Source organism: Pseudochaenichthys georgianus, chromosome 22, assembly GCF_902827115.2.
Source record: "Pseudochaenichthys georgianus chromosome 22, fPseGeo1.2, whole genome shotgun sequence".
NCBI classification, from domain to species: domain Eukaryota; kingdom Metazoa; phylum Chordata; class Actinopteri; order Perciformes; family Channichthyidae; genus Pseudochaenichthys; species Pseudochaenichthys georgianus.
Genome location: NC_047524.1, coordinates 2,624,918 through 2,642,749, shown reverse-complemented (window position 1 = coordinate 2,642,749; position 17,832 = coordinate 2,624,918). Strand labels below are relative to the sequence as shown.

Below are 17,832 nucleotides of genomic sequence, written 5' to 3'. Positions count from 1 at the left end.
CTCCATCATTCAGTCCTAAAAGAAACAGAATCTTCATGTTTTAGTTTGAGTTTCACATTCTGCAAACTGTGTGAAATATCATCAAGCATATTAGAAATGGGTCACATGTGCGGTTTCCCCTTTTGTGGAATGTTAGGAAACCTCTCATTTCACACATTATTATCACACAAAAATAATGTGTTAGTCCAAAAACATGCTTGATTAGTCATTGTTTTAAATCATGCAATTGCACTGATCAGATGCAGACATACACTCACTCACACTGTCAGGTTGTAAAGTCAAGTTTGGTCAGGTTCACCTCAGAGTCAGTCATTGACAGTGCCTTCCCAAGTTACCCTGTCGGTCAGGGTCAAAGGTCAGTTGGTCTCAGTCTTTTTGGCCATGTGTCGTGCTCTGCAGAGATGTTCCAGCACAGGCCAGCATCCTCCGTCTATAAAACTCTGTATATATGGAGCGCCATCATTTATTAATTCACAATTACAACTATAATGTTCAAGATATCTCCAAAAAAAATGTCACTTCCTTAGAGTACTACTACTACTACTACTGCAATTCATTTACACCTAATTAGTATTAAAATGACTAATAGATCTATTTCAGAAACTTGTGTACATCACTATTATCTTGTGTCAAAACATTACTAGGATCTGTAAAGCTCTGTTATGTATTCCATAACTCATTATATTAATTTATCTTTAATTCTGGTGCACTTAAAGAACAATGTTACCCTCTTTAACAGTGCGTGGAACCCTGGGTGTCCGAACAAGCAACAATTACTCCCTACTTTATCAAGGATTTAAAAACAGAAGGCATTTCGTATGTCCATCCGAAAGCCCTCCTATGGTAATAACTGTGCCACAATGGTGCAACCAGTACCTCAAATTGAAATACTATATTTTGTTTAGAACCAGCTTTCCCTTCAACATGACCTATATAAATAAATATTTGTCTGATCTTATAGAGCTGTTACTAAAACTCTCCCTTTGAACTGATCAATACTGTAATAAATTAAAACACTACCAAATTCACACATGAATAAAAACTCTAAAAGAATAATTTGTAAACATGATGAAAAGATTGAATAATATGGTTCTACTCTGTACTCCTAACTCCAAAACACCCACTACTTAAAGTCTAGTGCATACTTCCATCATGCCCCCCCCTTTTTCTATCAGTGTGTTTTAGAATGATTTTTCACTTCACTTTAATAGTTTTCCTCTTTACCGCTATTTTTAATTTACCAATTGATTAATTTATGGTTAATACATCTTCTTATCTTCACTTATTTATCAAGTCAATTCAAGTTCTTTACAATACATTAGTAGATACCTTGTGGAGTATTCACAATAACTAATTCCCTCTTAAATATCAGATGCTGCATACTCAACTATATTTAGCCATCAAGCCTGATGAAATTAATCATCGAAATAAAATTCAAGACTGCCTCAAGGACTTAAAAACTTGGATGACCTTACATTTTTTGATGTTAAACACGACCAAAACTGAAGTTATTGTACTTGGCCCGAAGAATCTACGAAACAAATTATCTAAAGATATACTAACTATGGATGGCATTAATTTGGCCTCCAGTGAGACTGTAAGGAATCTTGGTGTTATATTTGATCAGGATTTATCCTTTAACGCCCACATAAAATCAATTTCAAGGACCGCCTACTTCCATCTACGTAACTTTGCAAAAATCAGGCATATCTTGCCTCAAAACGATGCAGAGAAACTAGTCACATGCATTTGTTACTTCAAGGCTGGATTATTGTAACTCCTTATTATCAGGGTGTACCAAGAAGTCAGTCAAATCGCTTCAGCTGATTCAAAAATGCTGCAGCTCGTGTACTAACCAGAGTTAGGAAAAGGGACCACATTACTCCTGTTCTGGCTGCCTTACACTGGCTCCCTATAGAACACAGGATATAATTAAAAAATCTTCTTCTTGCCTACAAAGCCCTTAATGGGCAGGCGCCATCTTACCTTAAAGAACTCATTATACCCTACTGTCCTACTAGGGCATTGCGTTCCAAGAATGCAGGGTTGTTGGTTGTTCCGAGAGTCTCTAAAAGTACAATGGGAGCCAGAGCATTTTCTTATCAAGCTCCACATTTGTGGAATCAGCTTCCAGTTTGTGTTCGGGCGGCAGATACCCTATCCGTTTTTAAGAGTGCGCTTAAGACCTTCTTTTTTGATAAAGCTTATAGTTAGGGCTGATTAGATTCAGCCCCTAGTTTTGCTGATATAGGCTTAGTTTGTCGGGAGACATCTTACTTCTTCATTCTCTCTGTCTATACCTGTGTACTCTCATGTTCCGATTAACCCAGCTTCCCCAAATGTCTTTCTTTTTGGTGTCTATATACGCTGGGATCCGGAGTCATGGATGATCCTGCGGTCCTGTGTCCTGGATCGCGAGCCCTGGATCTTGAGTCGTGGCTGTGGTCCTGGATCATAGGTCCTGGATGGATATCCTCGTGGATTCATCTTGCTATTATACACACATTTATTTCCAAACATTTGGAATACCTATGTTGCAAATGTATTATCTTTTCAATTTACACACGGCATCTATTACACGTCTGTCCATCCTGGGAGAGGGATCCCTCCTCTGTTGCTCTCCCTGAGGTTTCTCCCATTTTTCCCTTTAAACTGTGGGTTTTCTCCGGAAGTTTTTCCTTGTACGATGTGAGGGTCTAAGGACAGAGGGTGTCGTATTGTCATACTGATATTCTGTACAAACTGTGAAGTCCACTGAGACAAATGTAACATTTGTGATATTGGGCTATATAAATAAACATTGATTGATAAAAATATCCCCCGATTCTTGGTTCTTCATAATTTTGTATATCATACCGTTTGATTTCGATAACAAACCAATGAATGCAAGCGAAGAGTCTGACTATTTTGATTTGTTAATCTACATTGACACACAATTATATGTATAACAATGATTTCCCTTATTTAGAAGACAACATATTTATTTTCACATAAAGGAAAGTCAATCGGACGGTAACGGGATGGTGAACATGTATCAGTGTCCCAGCCTGACTTTGACCAGAGATGTCGTTTCATGGTCAGATCCATAATTTGAAATACACAATACACAGGTGTTAAGGACACACTATGATTAAAGGTTTTGCTTCTATCATTGTTGACATTTCATACTACTTTTATAATATAACATCTACATGTGTAGTTTGAACACTTATGACCTAGTGATTGACCAAACATTTAGTAATGCTCGTTTACAAAACCAAAAAGAGACAAATGCTGAAGGTTCAATGTTTTGCAGAACTGCCCAAAGTAGAAAATGCTTGATTTCAGAGTTGGTGTATGTAATGAGTGAAGCCAGCATCCCTCACACAGAATTATTTTACGTATTTTAGGAAATGACATGATGGAACTTTACCATTGACTGAAATACGTTTTCAAAAAAACAACCATTTTAAAGCTTGTTCACACAAGGAAAGCTAGTGTGAACACAAAATGTTCCAATTCAAAACCTACTAAGAAATGGTTGAGCAATGATGTCACCATGCGGACACAAAGCCACACTATGACAACACTTCAAATGCCAAACATTAATTACATTTATAAATGTAGGAATTTAAAGTGTGCACTTTAAGTTAATTTGTCCGCACAATTTTTCTGTTTAAATGAAATGTCATTTCTCGATATGGACTGTTCACTCATTCACAAACCAAATTAGACTTCTTGAAGAGCCTGGAATAAAAAGCCTCTTGGGTAGTTGAAGGTTAACAAAAGCACAAACTATAAAGCATCTCTGTTCAAAACTTTTATTAGAACTGTTTAAGTATGGTAGCGTGGAGGAGGAAAAGGAGGCAGCATTGGTATGGGCAAGTGGACATGGGGATGACGAGGAGGATGGGGTGCCGGAGTGGGCGGGCAATCTGGTTTCACAGTGGTAGCTGGAGTGGCTGGATATTGGGAATAGGGAGGGGTCATAGGGTAAAGATGATAGTAAGGCATAGATGGTGGAAGCTGCAATGAGGGATTTTTAGCCTTTGGTTTAGTTGTCGCCGCAGTAGGTTTTGGCTTTGTAGCTTGATATTTGGGAGGATACAGAGGATTAAAGGCAGGATACATAGGCATATATTGTGGAAACGGCATCTGAGTGTTTTGAGGCTTCTCAGGGGTTTGAGGCTTCTCAGGGGTTTGAGGCTTCTCAGGGGTTTGAGGCTTCTCAGGGGTTTGAGGCTTCTCAGGGTTTTGAGGCTTCTCATGGTTTTGAGGCATATCAGGGTTTTGAGGGAATTGAGGCAGCTCAGGGTTTTGAGGGAATTGAGGCGTCTCAGGGTTTTGAGGGAATTGAAGCATCTGAGGGAATTGAGGATTTTGCGGCATCTGAGGATATTGAGGGTATTGAGGCCTCTGAGGCCTCTCAGGGGTGTGTGGCCTCTCAGGGGTTTGTGGCCTCTCAGGGGTATTGAGGAATCTGAGGGTATTGAGGCATCTGAGGGTATTGAGGCATCTGAGGGTATTGAGGGTATTGAGGCCTCTGAGGGTATTGAAGCATCTGAGGGAATTGAGGATTTTGCTGCATCTGAGGATATTGAGGGTATTGAGGCCTCTGAGGCCTTTCAGGGGTTTGTGGCCTCTCGGGGGTTTGAGGCATCTCAGGGGTTTGAGGCATCTCAGGGGTTTGAGGCATCTCAGGCAATTGAGGCATCTCAGGCATCACAGGGAATTGAGGCATCACAGGGAATTGAGGCATCACAGGGAATTGAGGCATCTGAGCGACAGGGGAATTGGGGGAAGTCGTTTTGGAAGCAGGAGTTGAGGCAGGTTTGGAACACCAGAGAGATACTGGAATTCCTTGCCAACGCATGCTGTAGCCACAGGTAGACGGGACCTGGGACAGAGGCATTGGAGGTGCATTTCCTGTGGGGTAAAAAGGTTCAGTGTTTATACCATTGGTAGAGATAAATCAAGTCTACATTTAGGATATTATGGCTATTAATTTACCTTGTTCTACTGCAAATTGTGATGCTCCTGGTTCCACCGCTCTGAACTTCAACTGGCCCGAACCACACTGCAGTGAGGGCGACATGCTCTTCCATGATGAGTCTTTGAGACTGGCAACTTGTGTTGGGCTCATCCAGCCTGAAGGCGAATATAATATACATATTTTAAAATAGTTTGTACTTTAAAGAGACGTAAAACAATTCAAGCAAAATAACAAACCCTTCAATACATAATCAAAATATCTTTACCTGCAGCGTCTGCTTGATAAGCACCTTCATCCTCCTCATAAGCGTTTGAGGATGACTTATTGGTCCCGTCTGTGACTTGAGAATCAAGTCCTGACCCTTTTTCAAAAGCTCTCCCAAAAACAATTGTCCCCTCTCGGAACCCATTTGTTGTATCGGCATCTTTTCTCCCATCTCGTCTTTCTGTTTTCTTCAGACGATAACAGTCTAAAGTTTGCGCAAAATAACACGTCAGAATAACAGCTGCAGCCAGGTAAACACCAGCGCCTTTTCTCTTGCACATGACTGCTGGTAATGTGAGGAGATGAGATAACTTTCTTTGCCACAACTATTTGAGCATCAGCAGGTGCTGTGACAACCAATACAGCTGTGATAGGTGCTCATAGGATTCCCATATCAAACTCACTGCGGGTGGAGAGCACTTAGCAATGAAGCATGAGACAGGGCTTTAATACTGACACATATTATCACCAGGCAGCCAATCAACAAGGCAGCCTCAGCTAATGCTTGCACCTGTGTTCAATGAGCTTGCAACAGGTGGACCTCGTTAAAACTTGTCTAACGTCTACTAAGTAAGCCCTGTATATTGATCATGTAGATCAGGGGTGCCAAATACTAGTGATGGCGAGATGAAGCCTTATGAAGCTTTGAAGCTTTCCAGCCAATTGGTTCGCAAAAGGGTTCATCTCATGAGGCTTCATCATGGGCTTCATTTGAACACAAACCCCCCTGTTGGTCAAAGTGTGTAAAACAGGCAGATTGGACATCTCAACAGTGTGCTCTATCATACCGAGTTCCCAATGAGTAAAGCCTTAGAATAACTCTAAATAACGAACATAAAATCATATTTTCATGTTAGCAATATTGTATTTATTACAGTTTAATGATTGTGATTGAAAATCCTAAGGAGGCTGGTAAACATTGCAAAGAGGGATTTATATTCCTTAATAATATTCGTAAACTTAACCATGTTGTAGCCTGAGAAAGGCTAAACCATATCAAAGAATACATTTATTAACTACATTATCTCATTTTGCTGTAGCTTTTATAAACAGCACACACGCTGAATCTCCTTGAAAACACTGTAAGATATGTATTCCTGTATTTATTGATGTTTTTATTCCTACATTTATTTATGCTTGTATCTATTTATAGCCTACTTATGACATGTTCCGACCTCTATATGAGTGAGGGTCTGAGCTCTCTTGATTCCATCGTGTCACCGGGCCCGGGTACAGTAGGGGTAATATGGTTCTTAGTATACATCCATGGGTATTATGAGCGTTGTGGTTCAACGGTTCAACTGATCTGAATCGCTTCCTGAAGCAGTCACGTGGTATCGACAGGCAGCGAGGCTTCGTTTGTCATCGGTGACGTCACTGGCCCAAAACAATACAAGCCTCGGTACATGCTTCACAACAAGCTTCGGGGATTACTCGACACACGCTCCGAAGCCTCGGCGCAATACATAACATCACTACCAAATATGTCGATCGCAAAGGTAGTGTGGGTAGATTGCATGATATTGAAGCGCAAATGCGGCGCACCTTTATGCGCTTAAGAGGCGCTATTGGTGTAAGCGCTCCACAGTTTCTCCGCCGCTGTGAGGTTCCGCGCTCACAGTTCACTAGCACCGTTGGGTTCAAAGGCAAACCAACTATTACAAATCCAATCCAACCCACTTTATTTGTATAGCACATTTGAAAAACAGCGGGTTTACCAATGTGCTTCACACCAAACATAACATTATAATAAAATATAATAATAGATGAAAGGCACACATAAGAATTAATACACAGTACATACAGGCTATGGACATACAATAAAAGCATAACAATCGATAAAACATAGCTCAGACTGACTCGAAAGCGAGGGAAAAGAGGTGGGTCTTTAGGTGAGCCTTAAAAGTTTGGAGGGTGGGCGACAATTTGAAATGGGGGGTAGGTCGTTCCAGAGCTTGGGGCTACCGCTGAGAAGGCTCGATATACAAACTGTTCAACCTACAGAGATGACAAAAAGTGTTCTTCCAAATACAAAAAAGCCTCTGTCTACGCTGTCTCGCAAACACCTTGGTTGGTTTTAGGGACTACCAGCAGCAGCTGAAGCAAAATGAAGTCACAAGAATGATAGACACATAACAATACAGTATTTATTTGGGCATGGCTAATATAATTGTTGATGGCCAACCATTTCATAGAAGTAACACAACTCTGCTCACACTCTAATCACACTCTCGACCTTGTTCTGACTTATGGTATTGAAATTGAGCAACTATTAGTCGAACCGCATAATCCTGCTTTATCCAACCATTTCTTAGTAACTTTTGAAGTACTGTTACTAGACTACAAAGCATTAGTCAAAAGCTCCTGCAGCAGAAACCTATCTGTTAGTGCTATAGCCAAATTTAAGGAAGATATTCCACCAATACTTAACTCGATAGCATGTCTGCATGTAAGGGAGGAAAGTTATACAAAATGTACACCACCCCAAATTGATCATGTTGTTGATAGTGCTACAGATGCGCTGCAAATAAAATTAGACTCTGTTGCTCCTTTGAAAAAGAAGAAAATAAAACAACACAGATTAGCTCCATGGCATAATTCCGAAACCCGCAAAATAAAGCAAAAGTCGAGACAACTTGAAAGGATATGGCGTTCCACTAAACTTGAAAAATCTCGTTTAATTTGGCATATTGCTCTCAATGAATATAAGAAAGCACTGCGTAAAGCGAGAGCAGCCTACTACTCTTCATTAATAGATGAGAATAAGAATAATGCAAGATTTGTTTTCAGCACTGTAGCCAGGCTGACAGAGAGCCACAGCTCGATTGAGCCTTCTATTTCCATAGCACTCAGTAGTAATGATTTTATGTGCTTTTTTAATGATAAACTTGTTACTCTTAGAAACAAAATTAATGACCTCTTGCCTTTGACCAGTATAGTGTTATCAACAGCTCCCGGAAACGTAAGTTCTAATATTACACTAGATAGTAAACTAGAATGCTTGTCAGCCATAAACCTTGAACAGTTAAATTCAATGATTCTCTCTTCTAAACCATCAACGTGCATGTTAGACCCAATTCCAACTAAGCTGTTGAAGGAAGTTTTTCCATTAATTAGCGCTTCTTTATTAAATATTATGAATATGTCTTTATGATGAAGCTATGTTCCACAATCATTCAAAGTAGCAGTGATAAAACCGCTTCTTAAAAAGCACAACCTCGATCCAGAGGTTTTAGCCAACTAGACCTATTTCTAATCTTCCGTTCCTCTCAAAAATTCTTGAGAAAGCAGTCGCAAAACAGCTGTGTGATTACTTAAAAACAATGATTTATTTGAAGATTTTCAGTCTGGCTTTAGAACACATCATAGCACAGAGAAAGTTCTGGTTAAAGTCACAAATGACATTCTAATAGCTTCTGACAAGGGACTTGTCTCTATTCTTGTTTTGCTCGATCTCAGTGCTGCATTTGATACTATCGATCATGATATCTTATTGCAAAGACTAGAGCACTTAGTTGGCATACAGGGAACTGCTTTAGGCTGGTTTAGGTCCTATCTATCTGAACGCTCTCAGTTTGTACGTGTCAACGATGAATCTTCCACGCAAACCAAAGTTAGCCATGGAGTGCCACAGGGCTCAGTGCTCGGACCTATTTTGTTCACATTATATATGCTTCCGTTAGGCAATATTATAAGGAATAATTCTGTAAATTGTCATTGTTATGCGGATGATACTTGATAGAGATTTTGAGGGACAACTGGTCCGCTTTCCAAATCTCCGCGCGTCCCTAACAAGCTGGTTATCATACAGGAAGGAATCCAGAACATACAAGTATCCGTTAAAAACAATAATCTATTTTAATGGTAATATAACAATGCAATACAATCAATACATTACCATACAAAGCCATATCATATCATATGCGTAATGTCAGGAGTATGCCTACTCCTGGCCCTTGTTCACGGGCTGCCACGACCTTCCGGTCCGGGCGGCGCGAGAAGAGAGAGGTAGAACAAAAAGCTGAATAGGCTTTCATACCAACAGAAACAGGAAGGGGTGGAGTTTACTCAGCCTCCACACACACACACACCCCCCCCCCCCTCCCACATTCCAGAGACCTCAGATGTGTCTTAAAGGATATTTAAGATAACACAAATATTTCATCTCTCATATCTCCAACTTCTGGTTACACAGAATACAAAGTAATTAAACCCACACATATACTATTCAAGATATGTAGACTTCCCTGAAACATGACATGCTAGAGATCTTAAGCAGAATATACTCTCCCCCACCTAGCACCCTGTCCTGCATGCCTACACCTCCCCCACAGGGCAATAAAACCCTGTTTACTCTAAACAGCCCTTTGTTTAGAGCCATTTTAGTCCTCACCTCTATGAAAGGATAAAACAGAGAAATCAATATAAAACACAAGTATTGTTTGAACAGTATTCACTTAACTGCTACTATTGATAATTACCAGAGAAACTCAAGGGACCTCTTTTAATATCTGGAAATTGCAACAAGACTTTCTGCCATTTCAAATGTAACACACTTCTTAAATATCAGATGCTGCAATCCCCCTTTTGCACTCTTTTAAAAGAGTGCAACTTACACAAGGCACTTGAAACATATCTACTGTGTCTGTTCCCCAATATCGTATAAATCCATCAGAAACTGAGATCCAAAGTACTTGAAATCGTGAAGGAACAGAACATCACTTCCCATGGCAGTGAAGGAACCATGAGGGGGCAGCTGAGTGCTAAGAAGCAGTCTCCTGATGGTGAATCATCAGCCCGTCTGCCCGCCCCCCCCCCCCAAAGGAATAGCCCACAACGACAGCTGATAGGGAGGGGGAGATGCGGCTTTCCCTTCACGGGTGGAACTGATCAGAGAGAAGTAGACTCCTCTGCTGCCTCGACAAGTCCCCCACCCCACTGCCAGCCGCTTCCAAGTCGTCTGCTGCATGGATGTCCTCGAGGTCCTTCTCCTCCAGTCCGCTGATGACAGCATCCGTGTCGACCTCCATGACGAGACCCAGATCCGTCTTGATGATTTCCCTGGTCCTAGCAGGTGGTTTCCCCGCCACACACTGGCTCCCGTGGTACGAGCTGACCCCCTTTCCTCCTATGCGGACGGCCTGAGAGATCCGCTGGGTCACTCGGTCGGGGCCGGAGAGCCTGGGGTTGATCCACTTTGTCCTGATGACCTTCAGCCTCCTGCGTCTCGGGTCCCCCTTTTGGCGTCAACAACCTGTGTGGAGAAATCTGATACAAATCCCTCAAGCCTATACTCCGGGCTCTGGGGCCCTCGGCTGTTTGACCCACCAATGCGTAGGCAACTTGGAGCCTGTTGGTGGGGTGTCTTAAAACAACAGACGTCTGTGAACAGGTTTTCTAAATTAATTGTGCAGCTTCAGAATCTTAATACTTGGACTGTGCCAACTAAATAAGAACCCCAACATCTTTAGGTAAACTAAATAACATATTTCAATAGCTCTGAATTTCTGACAAGCATCTGTGTTTATTTTTAAATGAAATCCTTGAGATCCCATTAAAAATCTAAATATGATTTGAACTGCTAATGTTTCTGGTAAAGAAACACACTAATGTTATGGATTCAAAAACAACCAAAATCACAATACTAACAAAGTGAATGGCTTCCTGGTGATACTGCTTCTACCCGTCAGTGCTTAGATATTATCCCGCTGAAAAAATGAATACAGAATTCCAACAAACTGTCATCAAATGTCTTTCTATTATATATGTAGATGAAATGTATATCCCCATAATGACCTAAACAATAAAGTCTATGGCTCTTACTTCTTTACCAGACTAGTTACATGATGTTGTCTACATTACATTGTGTCTCATTACATTACTATGTTTTAGCTTTAACTGTAAATATGTTCTTTCTACATTTCAAACCTCAGTTACTTTAATACCTGTTGAAACATTAGTTGAAACATTACTCACAGGTCAGCTTCTTCAGTATTCCATTCTGGACTTACATCTCTCACAGTAGCCCCTTGGCCACTGATTCTTTATCTGTGTTACCTGCTATAACTCAATCAATATTAGAGACATGTCAACATTCATCAAACAGTGTGTTATCCCCAAATATGGAGCAGGTCAATTCTAAAACTGTCAATCAATGGTCAGATTGAACAATCGAGTTGGGGCAGCAGGTTCCTTTCAGTCCCTAAATGAAAAATGTACATTGTGAAGTTTACACTCCCCCTTTTTTACACATTAACACATGTGTAAACAAAATCCTGTATGCGAAGAAAACCTTCAGGTCATAATGGATTATAAGACAATACCAAACATGTTTCCCAAATGTACATCCATCATTTCCACAGTAAACACTTCAGTGAAATGAAGTGTTTCTCTCCATCATTCAGTCCTAAAAGAAACAGAATCTTCATGTTTTAGTTTGAGTTTCACATTCTGCAAACTGTGTGAAATATCATCAAGCAGATTAGAAATGGGTCACATGTGCGGTTTCCCCTTTTGTGGAATGTTAGGAAACCTCTCATTTCACACATTATTATCACACAAAAATAATGTGTTAGTCCAAAAACATGCTTGATTAGTCATTGTTTTAAATCATGCAATTGCACTGATCAGATGCAGACATACACTCACTCACACTGTCAGGTTGTAAAGTCAAGTTTGGTCAGGTTCACCTCAGAGTCAGTCATTGACAGTGCCTTCCCAAGTTACCCTGTCGGTCAGGGTCAAAGGTCAGTTGGTCTCAGTCTTTTTGGCCATGTGTCGTGCTCTGCAGAGATGTTCCAGCACAGGCCAGCATCCTCCGTCTATAAAACTCTGTATATATGGAGCGCCATCATTTATTAATTCACAATTACAACTATAATGTTCAAGATATCTCCAAAAAAAATGTCACTTCCTTAGAGTACTACTACTACTACTGCAATTCATTTACACCTAATTAGTATTAAAATGACTAATAGATCTATTTCAGAAACTTGTGTACATCACTATTATCTTGTGTCAAAACATTACTAGGATCTGTAAAGCTCTGTTATGTATTCCATAACTCATTATATTAATTTATCTTTAATTCTGGTGCACTTAAAGAACAATGTTACCCTCTTTAACAGTGTGTGGAACCCTGGGTGTCCGAACAAGCAACAATTACTCCCTACTTTATCAAGGATTTAAAAACAGAAGGCATTTCGTATGTCCATCCGAAAGCCCTCCTATGGTAATAACTGTGCCACAATGGTGCAACCAGTACCTCAAATTGAAATACTATATTTTGTTTAGAACCAGCTTTCCCTTCAACATGACCTATATAAATAAATATTTGTCTGATCTTATAGAGCTGTTACTAAAACTCTCCCTTTGAACTGATCAATACTGTAATAAATTAAAACACTACCAAATTCACACATGAATAAAAACTCTAAAAGAATAATTTGTAAACATGATGAAAAGATTGAATAATATGGTTCTACTCTGTACTCCTAACTCCAAAACACCCACTACTTAAAGTCTAGTGCATACTTCCATCATGCCCCCCCCTTTTTCTATCAGTGTGTTTTAGAATGATTTTTCACTTCACTTTAATAGTTTTCCTCTTTACCGCTATTTTTAATTTACCAATTGATTAATTTATGGTTAATACATCTTCTTATCTTCACTTATTTATCAAGTCAATTCAAGTTCTTTACAATACATTAGTAGATACCTTGTGGAGTATTCACAATAACTAATTCCCTCTAGGATATGAAATCCATTCATCTTTAAGAAGATACTATTTCCTTATTTATCTTTTGTTCATGATAACAATGGTACAACAACCACACGTTTTACCCATAGCTAGTTTCTATAACAAGATTATTATGTGTGACATAATAATCAGATGTCTTGTTTGCTAACCAAGAATATTCAACTTTAATCTTTTCAGCATTCCAAGGCAAGGCAAGGCAAGGCAAGGCAAGGCAAGTTTATTTATATAGCACTTTTCGACGCAGGGTAATTCAAAGTGCTTTACAAAAAAGAAATGAAAGACATTAAGCATTAAAAAAGAAAAGCTAATAAAATAAACATTAAGGAAAAATACATGGATAAAAGTTACAGTGCAGTCTAAAATATGAATAGTTCAATTAAACATTACAAGAAAAAGTACATGGATAAAAGTTACAGTGCTAATAAAATAAACATTAAGGAAAAATACATGGATAAAAGTTACAGTGCAGTCTAAAATATGATTTAATTTAGACAGACTTTCTTCACCATATTTTGCTCGCATGACATCCACAATCGGACCCTCAGGAGGCTGTACACACCCCCTCCCCTGCTTTGCTTCCATAACAAAGTCTTTAAAGTGTTACCAAAACACTCCGTGTTACCAAAACACTATTTTTCATCCGTCGATGCCAGATATTCCAAATATCTCTGCTTTCGAGCAGTCCCTCTCATAAATGTCATGGAGTTTAATTACGTTTAGAAAAAGTACATGGATAAAAGTTACAGTGCAGTTTAAGATATGAAAAGTTCAATTAAAAGCAGCGACAAAAAGAAAAGTCTTCAGCCTGGATTTAAAAGTAGTAAGAGTTGCAGCGGACCTGCAGGTTTCTGGGAGTTTGTTCCAGATATTTGGAGCATAATAACTGAACGCTGCTTTACCATGTTTAGTTCTGACTCTGGGGACAGTAAGCTGACCAGTCCCTGAAGACCTGAGAGATCTGGATGGTTCATAGTTTAGCAGGAGGTCAGTAATGTATTTTGGGCCTAAACCATTCAGTGCTTTATAAACCAGCATCAATATTTTGAATACTATTCTTTGACACACAGGAAGCCAGTGTAAAGACTTCAGAACAGGAGTGATGTGGTCCACTTTCTTAGTGTTAGTGAGGACTCGAGCAGCGGCGTTCTGAATCAGCTGCAGCTTTCTAATAGATTTTTTAGTGAGACCTGTGAAGACACCATTGCAGTAGTCGAGTCTACTGAAGATAAAGGCATGGACAAGTTTTTCCAAATCCTGCTGTGACATTAGTCTTTTAATCCTAGATATATTCTTTAGGTGATAGTAGGCTGATTTAGTAACTGTTTTAATGTGACTGTTGAAACTCAGGTCAGAGTCCATGACTACACCTAGATTCCTGGCTTTATCTGTTGGTTTGAACATTGCAGACTGAAGCTCAGCGCTAACTTTTAAACGTTCTGCCTTGGCTCCAAAGACCATTACCTCAGTTTTATCTTTGTTTAATTGGAGAAAGTTCTGACACATCCAGTCATTGATTTGTTCAATGCACTTACTCAGTGTTTGAATTGGAGCATAGTCTCCTGGTGAAATTGTTACGTACATTTGTGTGTCATCTGCATAGCTATGGTAACTTATTGTGTTGTTCTTCATTATCTGAGCCAGTGGTAGCATGTAGATGTTAAAGAGAAGAGGCCCCAAGATGGAGCCTTGAGGAACCCCACATGTCATATTTGTCAACTCAGATGTGTATTTACCTATAGAAACAAAGTTGTTTCTATCCTTTAAGTAGGATTTAAACCAATTTAGAACTGTTTCCGAAAGTCCCACCCAGTTTTCCAGTCGGTCTAGTAATATGCTGTGGTCAACAGTGTCAAACGCAGCACTGAGATCTAATAATACTAACACTGAAGTTCTGCCACTGTCTGTGTTTAAGTGGATGTCGTTAAAGACCTTTACAAGAGCAGTCTCAGTGCTGTGGTTTGGACGAAAGCCTGACTGGAACACATCGAAACAACCATTTAAATGCAAGAAATTACTCAACTGTTGAAAAACAACTTTTTCAATGATCTTACCTAGAAATGGCAGGTTTGATATGGGCCTGTAATTGTTCATTACTGAAGCATCTAGATTATTCTTTTTTAAGAGCGGTTTAATGACTGCAGTTTTCAGGGCCTGTGGAAAAATACCTGAGTGAAGAGATTTGTTTACTATATGAAGTAGTTCTGAGGCCATGCAAGGCAAAACATATTTGAAAAATCCTATTGGAATAATATCAAGGCAGCAGGAGGAGGACTTCAGAAGTTGTATAATGTCCTCTAGGTTTTTATCATTAATCTGATGGAATTGTGTCATGATGTCTGAATTGATGTTAAGTGGACACAGAGACAGCACATTTGCTGTTCCTGATGCAGAGGCACTGACTGCTTGTCTGATTTTCTGAATTTTGTCAGTGAAAAAGGAGGCAAAATCATTGCACGCCCTGGTGGTTAGAAATTCAGAGGCTACTGACACTGGGGGGTTAGTTAGTCTGTCGACGGTAGCAAACAAGGCACGTGCGTTGTTTTTGTTTTTGGTAATGATGTCAGAGAAGAATGATTGTCGTGCGTTTTTCAATTCCAAATTATAAAGGCCAAGTCTCTCTTTATAAATTTCAAAGTGAACCTGGAGATTTGTTTTTCGCCACCTGCGTTCAGCTTTTCGACATTCTCTTTTTTCTGTTTTAACGGTCATGGCCTTTCTCCATGGAGATATTTTCTTCCCAGTCACTTCCTTTACCTTAATTGGAGCAATGGCATCTATAACATTTTTAATTTTTGAATTAAAATGATCTACTAGCTCATCTACTGAGATGTTAGCAGGGGCAAGTGTGGAAGAAAAATTCTGAGTAAACATTTCCCTAGTATTTTCAGTTAAATATCGCTTTGTGGTTACCTCTTTTTGAACACTTGTGTGAACAGAAATAGAGCTCTCAAAGAAAACACAGGAATGGTCAGAGAGCGCAACATCAGTCACCACAACCTTAGAGATATTCAGACCCTTTGAGATAATTAAGTCCAGAGTGTGCCCCTTATTGTGCGTGGGCTCCGTCACATGCTGAGTCAGTCCATAGCTATCAAGAACACAAAACAGTTCTTTAGCCCCTCTGTCCTGGGGGTTGTCAACATGGATGTTAAAATCACCAACAATGACTAGACGGTCAAATTCAATACACACTATAGACAGCAGTTCAGTAAAGTCATCAAAAAAAACTTGCACTGTATTTGGGTGGCCTATAGATATTTAGGAACAGAGCTCGAGAGGAGCATTTCAGCTGAAGGGCCACATATTCAAAAGAATCAAAGTTTCCATACGATGTCTTCCTGCATTGAAGGGAATCATTGAACAGAATAGCAACTCCACCCCCTTTCTTATGCATTCTTTCCTGACTCATAAAACTAAAGTTGGGAGGGGTTGATTCGATAAGAACAGCTGCACTGTTATTTTGTTCAATCCAAGTTTCTGTTAAAAACATAAAATCAAGATTGTGCTCAGTGATAAAATCATTGATTAAAAATGTTTTTCCTGCCAAAGACCTGACATTTAATAAAGCTAGTTTAAGTTTGTTAAACACACTATCAGTCATGTTTTTTGTAACAAGCTGTGGCTGACATGGAATCACTGCTAAATTAGATAAACTCACACAAATGTTTGAGCGCTTCCTGTATCTAAGATGATTTACCGCTCTTAATCTATTACCTATCAACACAGATATCGGCAAAGCTACTGGCAGGCAGGGCCCTGGCATGTCCTGGAAAGAGTTGAGAGTGCCATACGCCCTTGAGCGTGGACCCAGCAGATATCAGTTTGCAGATTGTTTTGGTTTGGATGATTGTGGTAGGCATGGTGATGAAGCCGGGAGAGATGGTGCGCATCTCTGCTTCGGTGATTTTGGTGGGCGTCGTTGAGGGGCGGGGGTAAAGGACATGCTGCCAGCCCTGCGTAACGCCTTAGTTTGGTCTTTGAAATCCAGGAAGGAATCGGTGCCAGCCCTCTGTATCTCCTTCATGTGTTCAACGATCTCCAGGATGGTGGGCGTGGGTGAAAGGGTGAACGGAGTATCCCCAAAGGCGTTGATAGGGGGGGGGGGGGGTGACGGGCGGTGGGGACTCCTCCGTGTGTCTCATATGTCTCCCATAATCAGAACATTCCTCAGGCGGGTGCAGTGATACTTCTTCAGGGTTTTCTGCGCGATGTGTTGTGTCTATCTCCTGTTTTGATTCCTCTTGCCACTTGTCCTTGGCAGAGGGAACAGATTGATGACGCAGGCAGTTGAATATGTTAGAGATAAACAATTCCACTCCTGACTTGTTCAGGCAAACTCCATTTGCCTTGAAAAGATGTCTGCGATCCCAGAAAAAGTTAAAATTGTCAATAAAATGCACAGAATGGTCAGTACAGACAGTTGAAAGCCAGGTGTTCAGTGCAAACAATCTGCTGAATCTCTCCACTCCTCTTCTGACTGGCGGTAGAGGGCCACTGATGAACACCTCTGCATTTAGAGAGCTGGCAGTTTCCAACAGACATTTAAAGTCTTTTTTCAGCACTTCTGACTCTTGTTTCACAACATCATTTGTTCCAATGTGCAGAACCACATTCTTCACAGTCGGATGTTCAGCCCCAATATGCAGGATCTTCTCAGCCAAGTCAAAGACCGTATCCTTGGGAAAACAGAGTACTTTGATGTTGTTCTTACTACACAGACCTTTTACATCTCTTATAGCAGAGTCACCCACAATCAGAGTTTCAGGCCCAGTCGTTAGCTTTCCCTCTAGTCTTTTACTTTTGGAGTAGCTATTGGTCCTTACCCTGCTGTGTGAAG

General features: G+C 40.1%; 2 protein-coding genes across 4 annotated transcripts in view; one reads left to right on the top strand and one right to left on the bottom strand.

The window, feature by feature from the left end:
- LOC117467748 (immunoglobulin lambda-1 light chain-like) overlaps positions 1–17,832 on the top strand; it is a 156,775-nt gene that overhangs the window by 48,129 nt on the left and 90,814 nt on the right. The gene's annotated exons all lie outside the window — the stretch shown is intronic.
- Positions 3,787–5,644, bottom strand: LOC139436072 (uncharacterized). Its single transcript, XM_071207258.1, has 3 exons — positions 5,238–5,644; positions 4,990–5,127; positions 3,787–4,905 (listed from the first exon to the last, which is right to left on the bottom strand). The coding sequence occupies exons 1-3, from the start codon at positions 5,515–5,517 to the stop codon at positions 4,442–4,444; spliced, it is 882 nt and encodes a 293-aa protein (XP_071063359.1). The 5' UTR covers positions 5,518–5,644; the 3' UTR covers positions 3,787–4,441.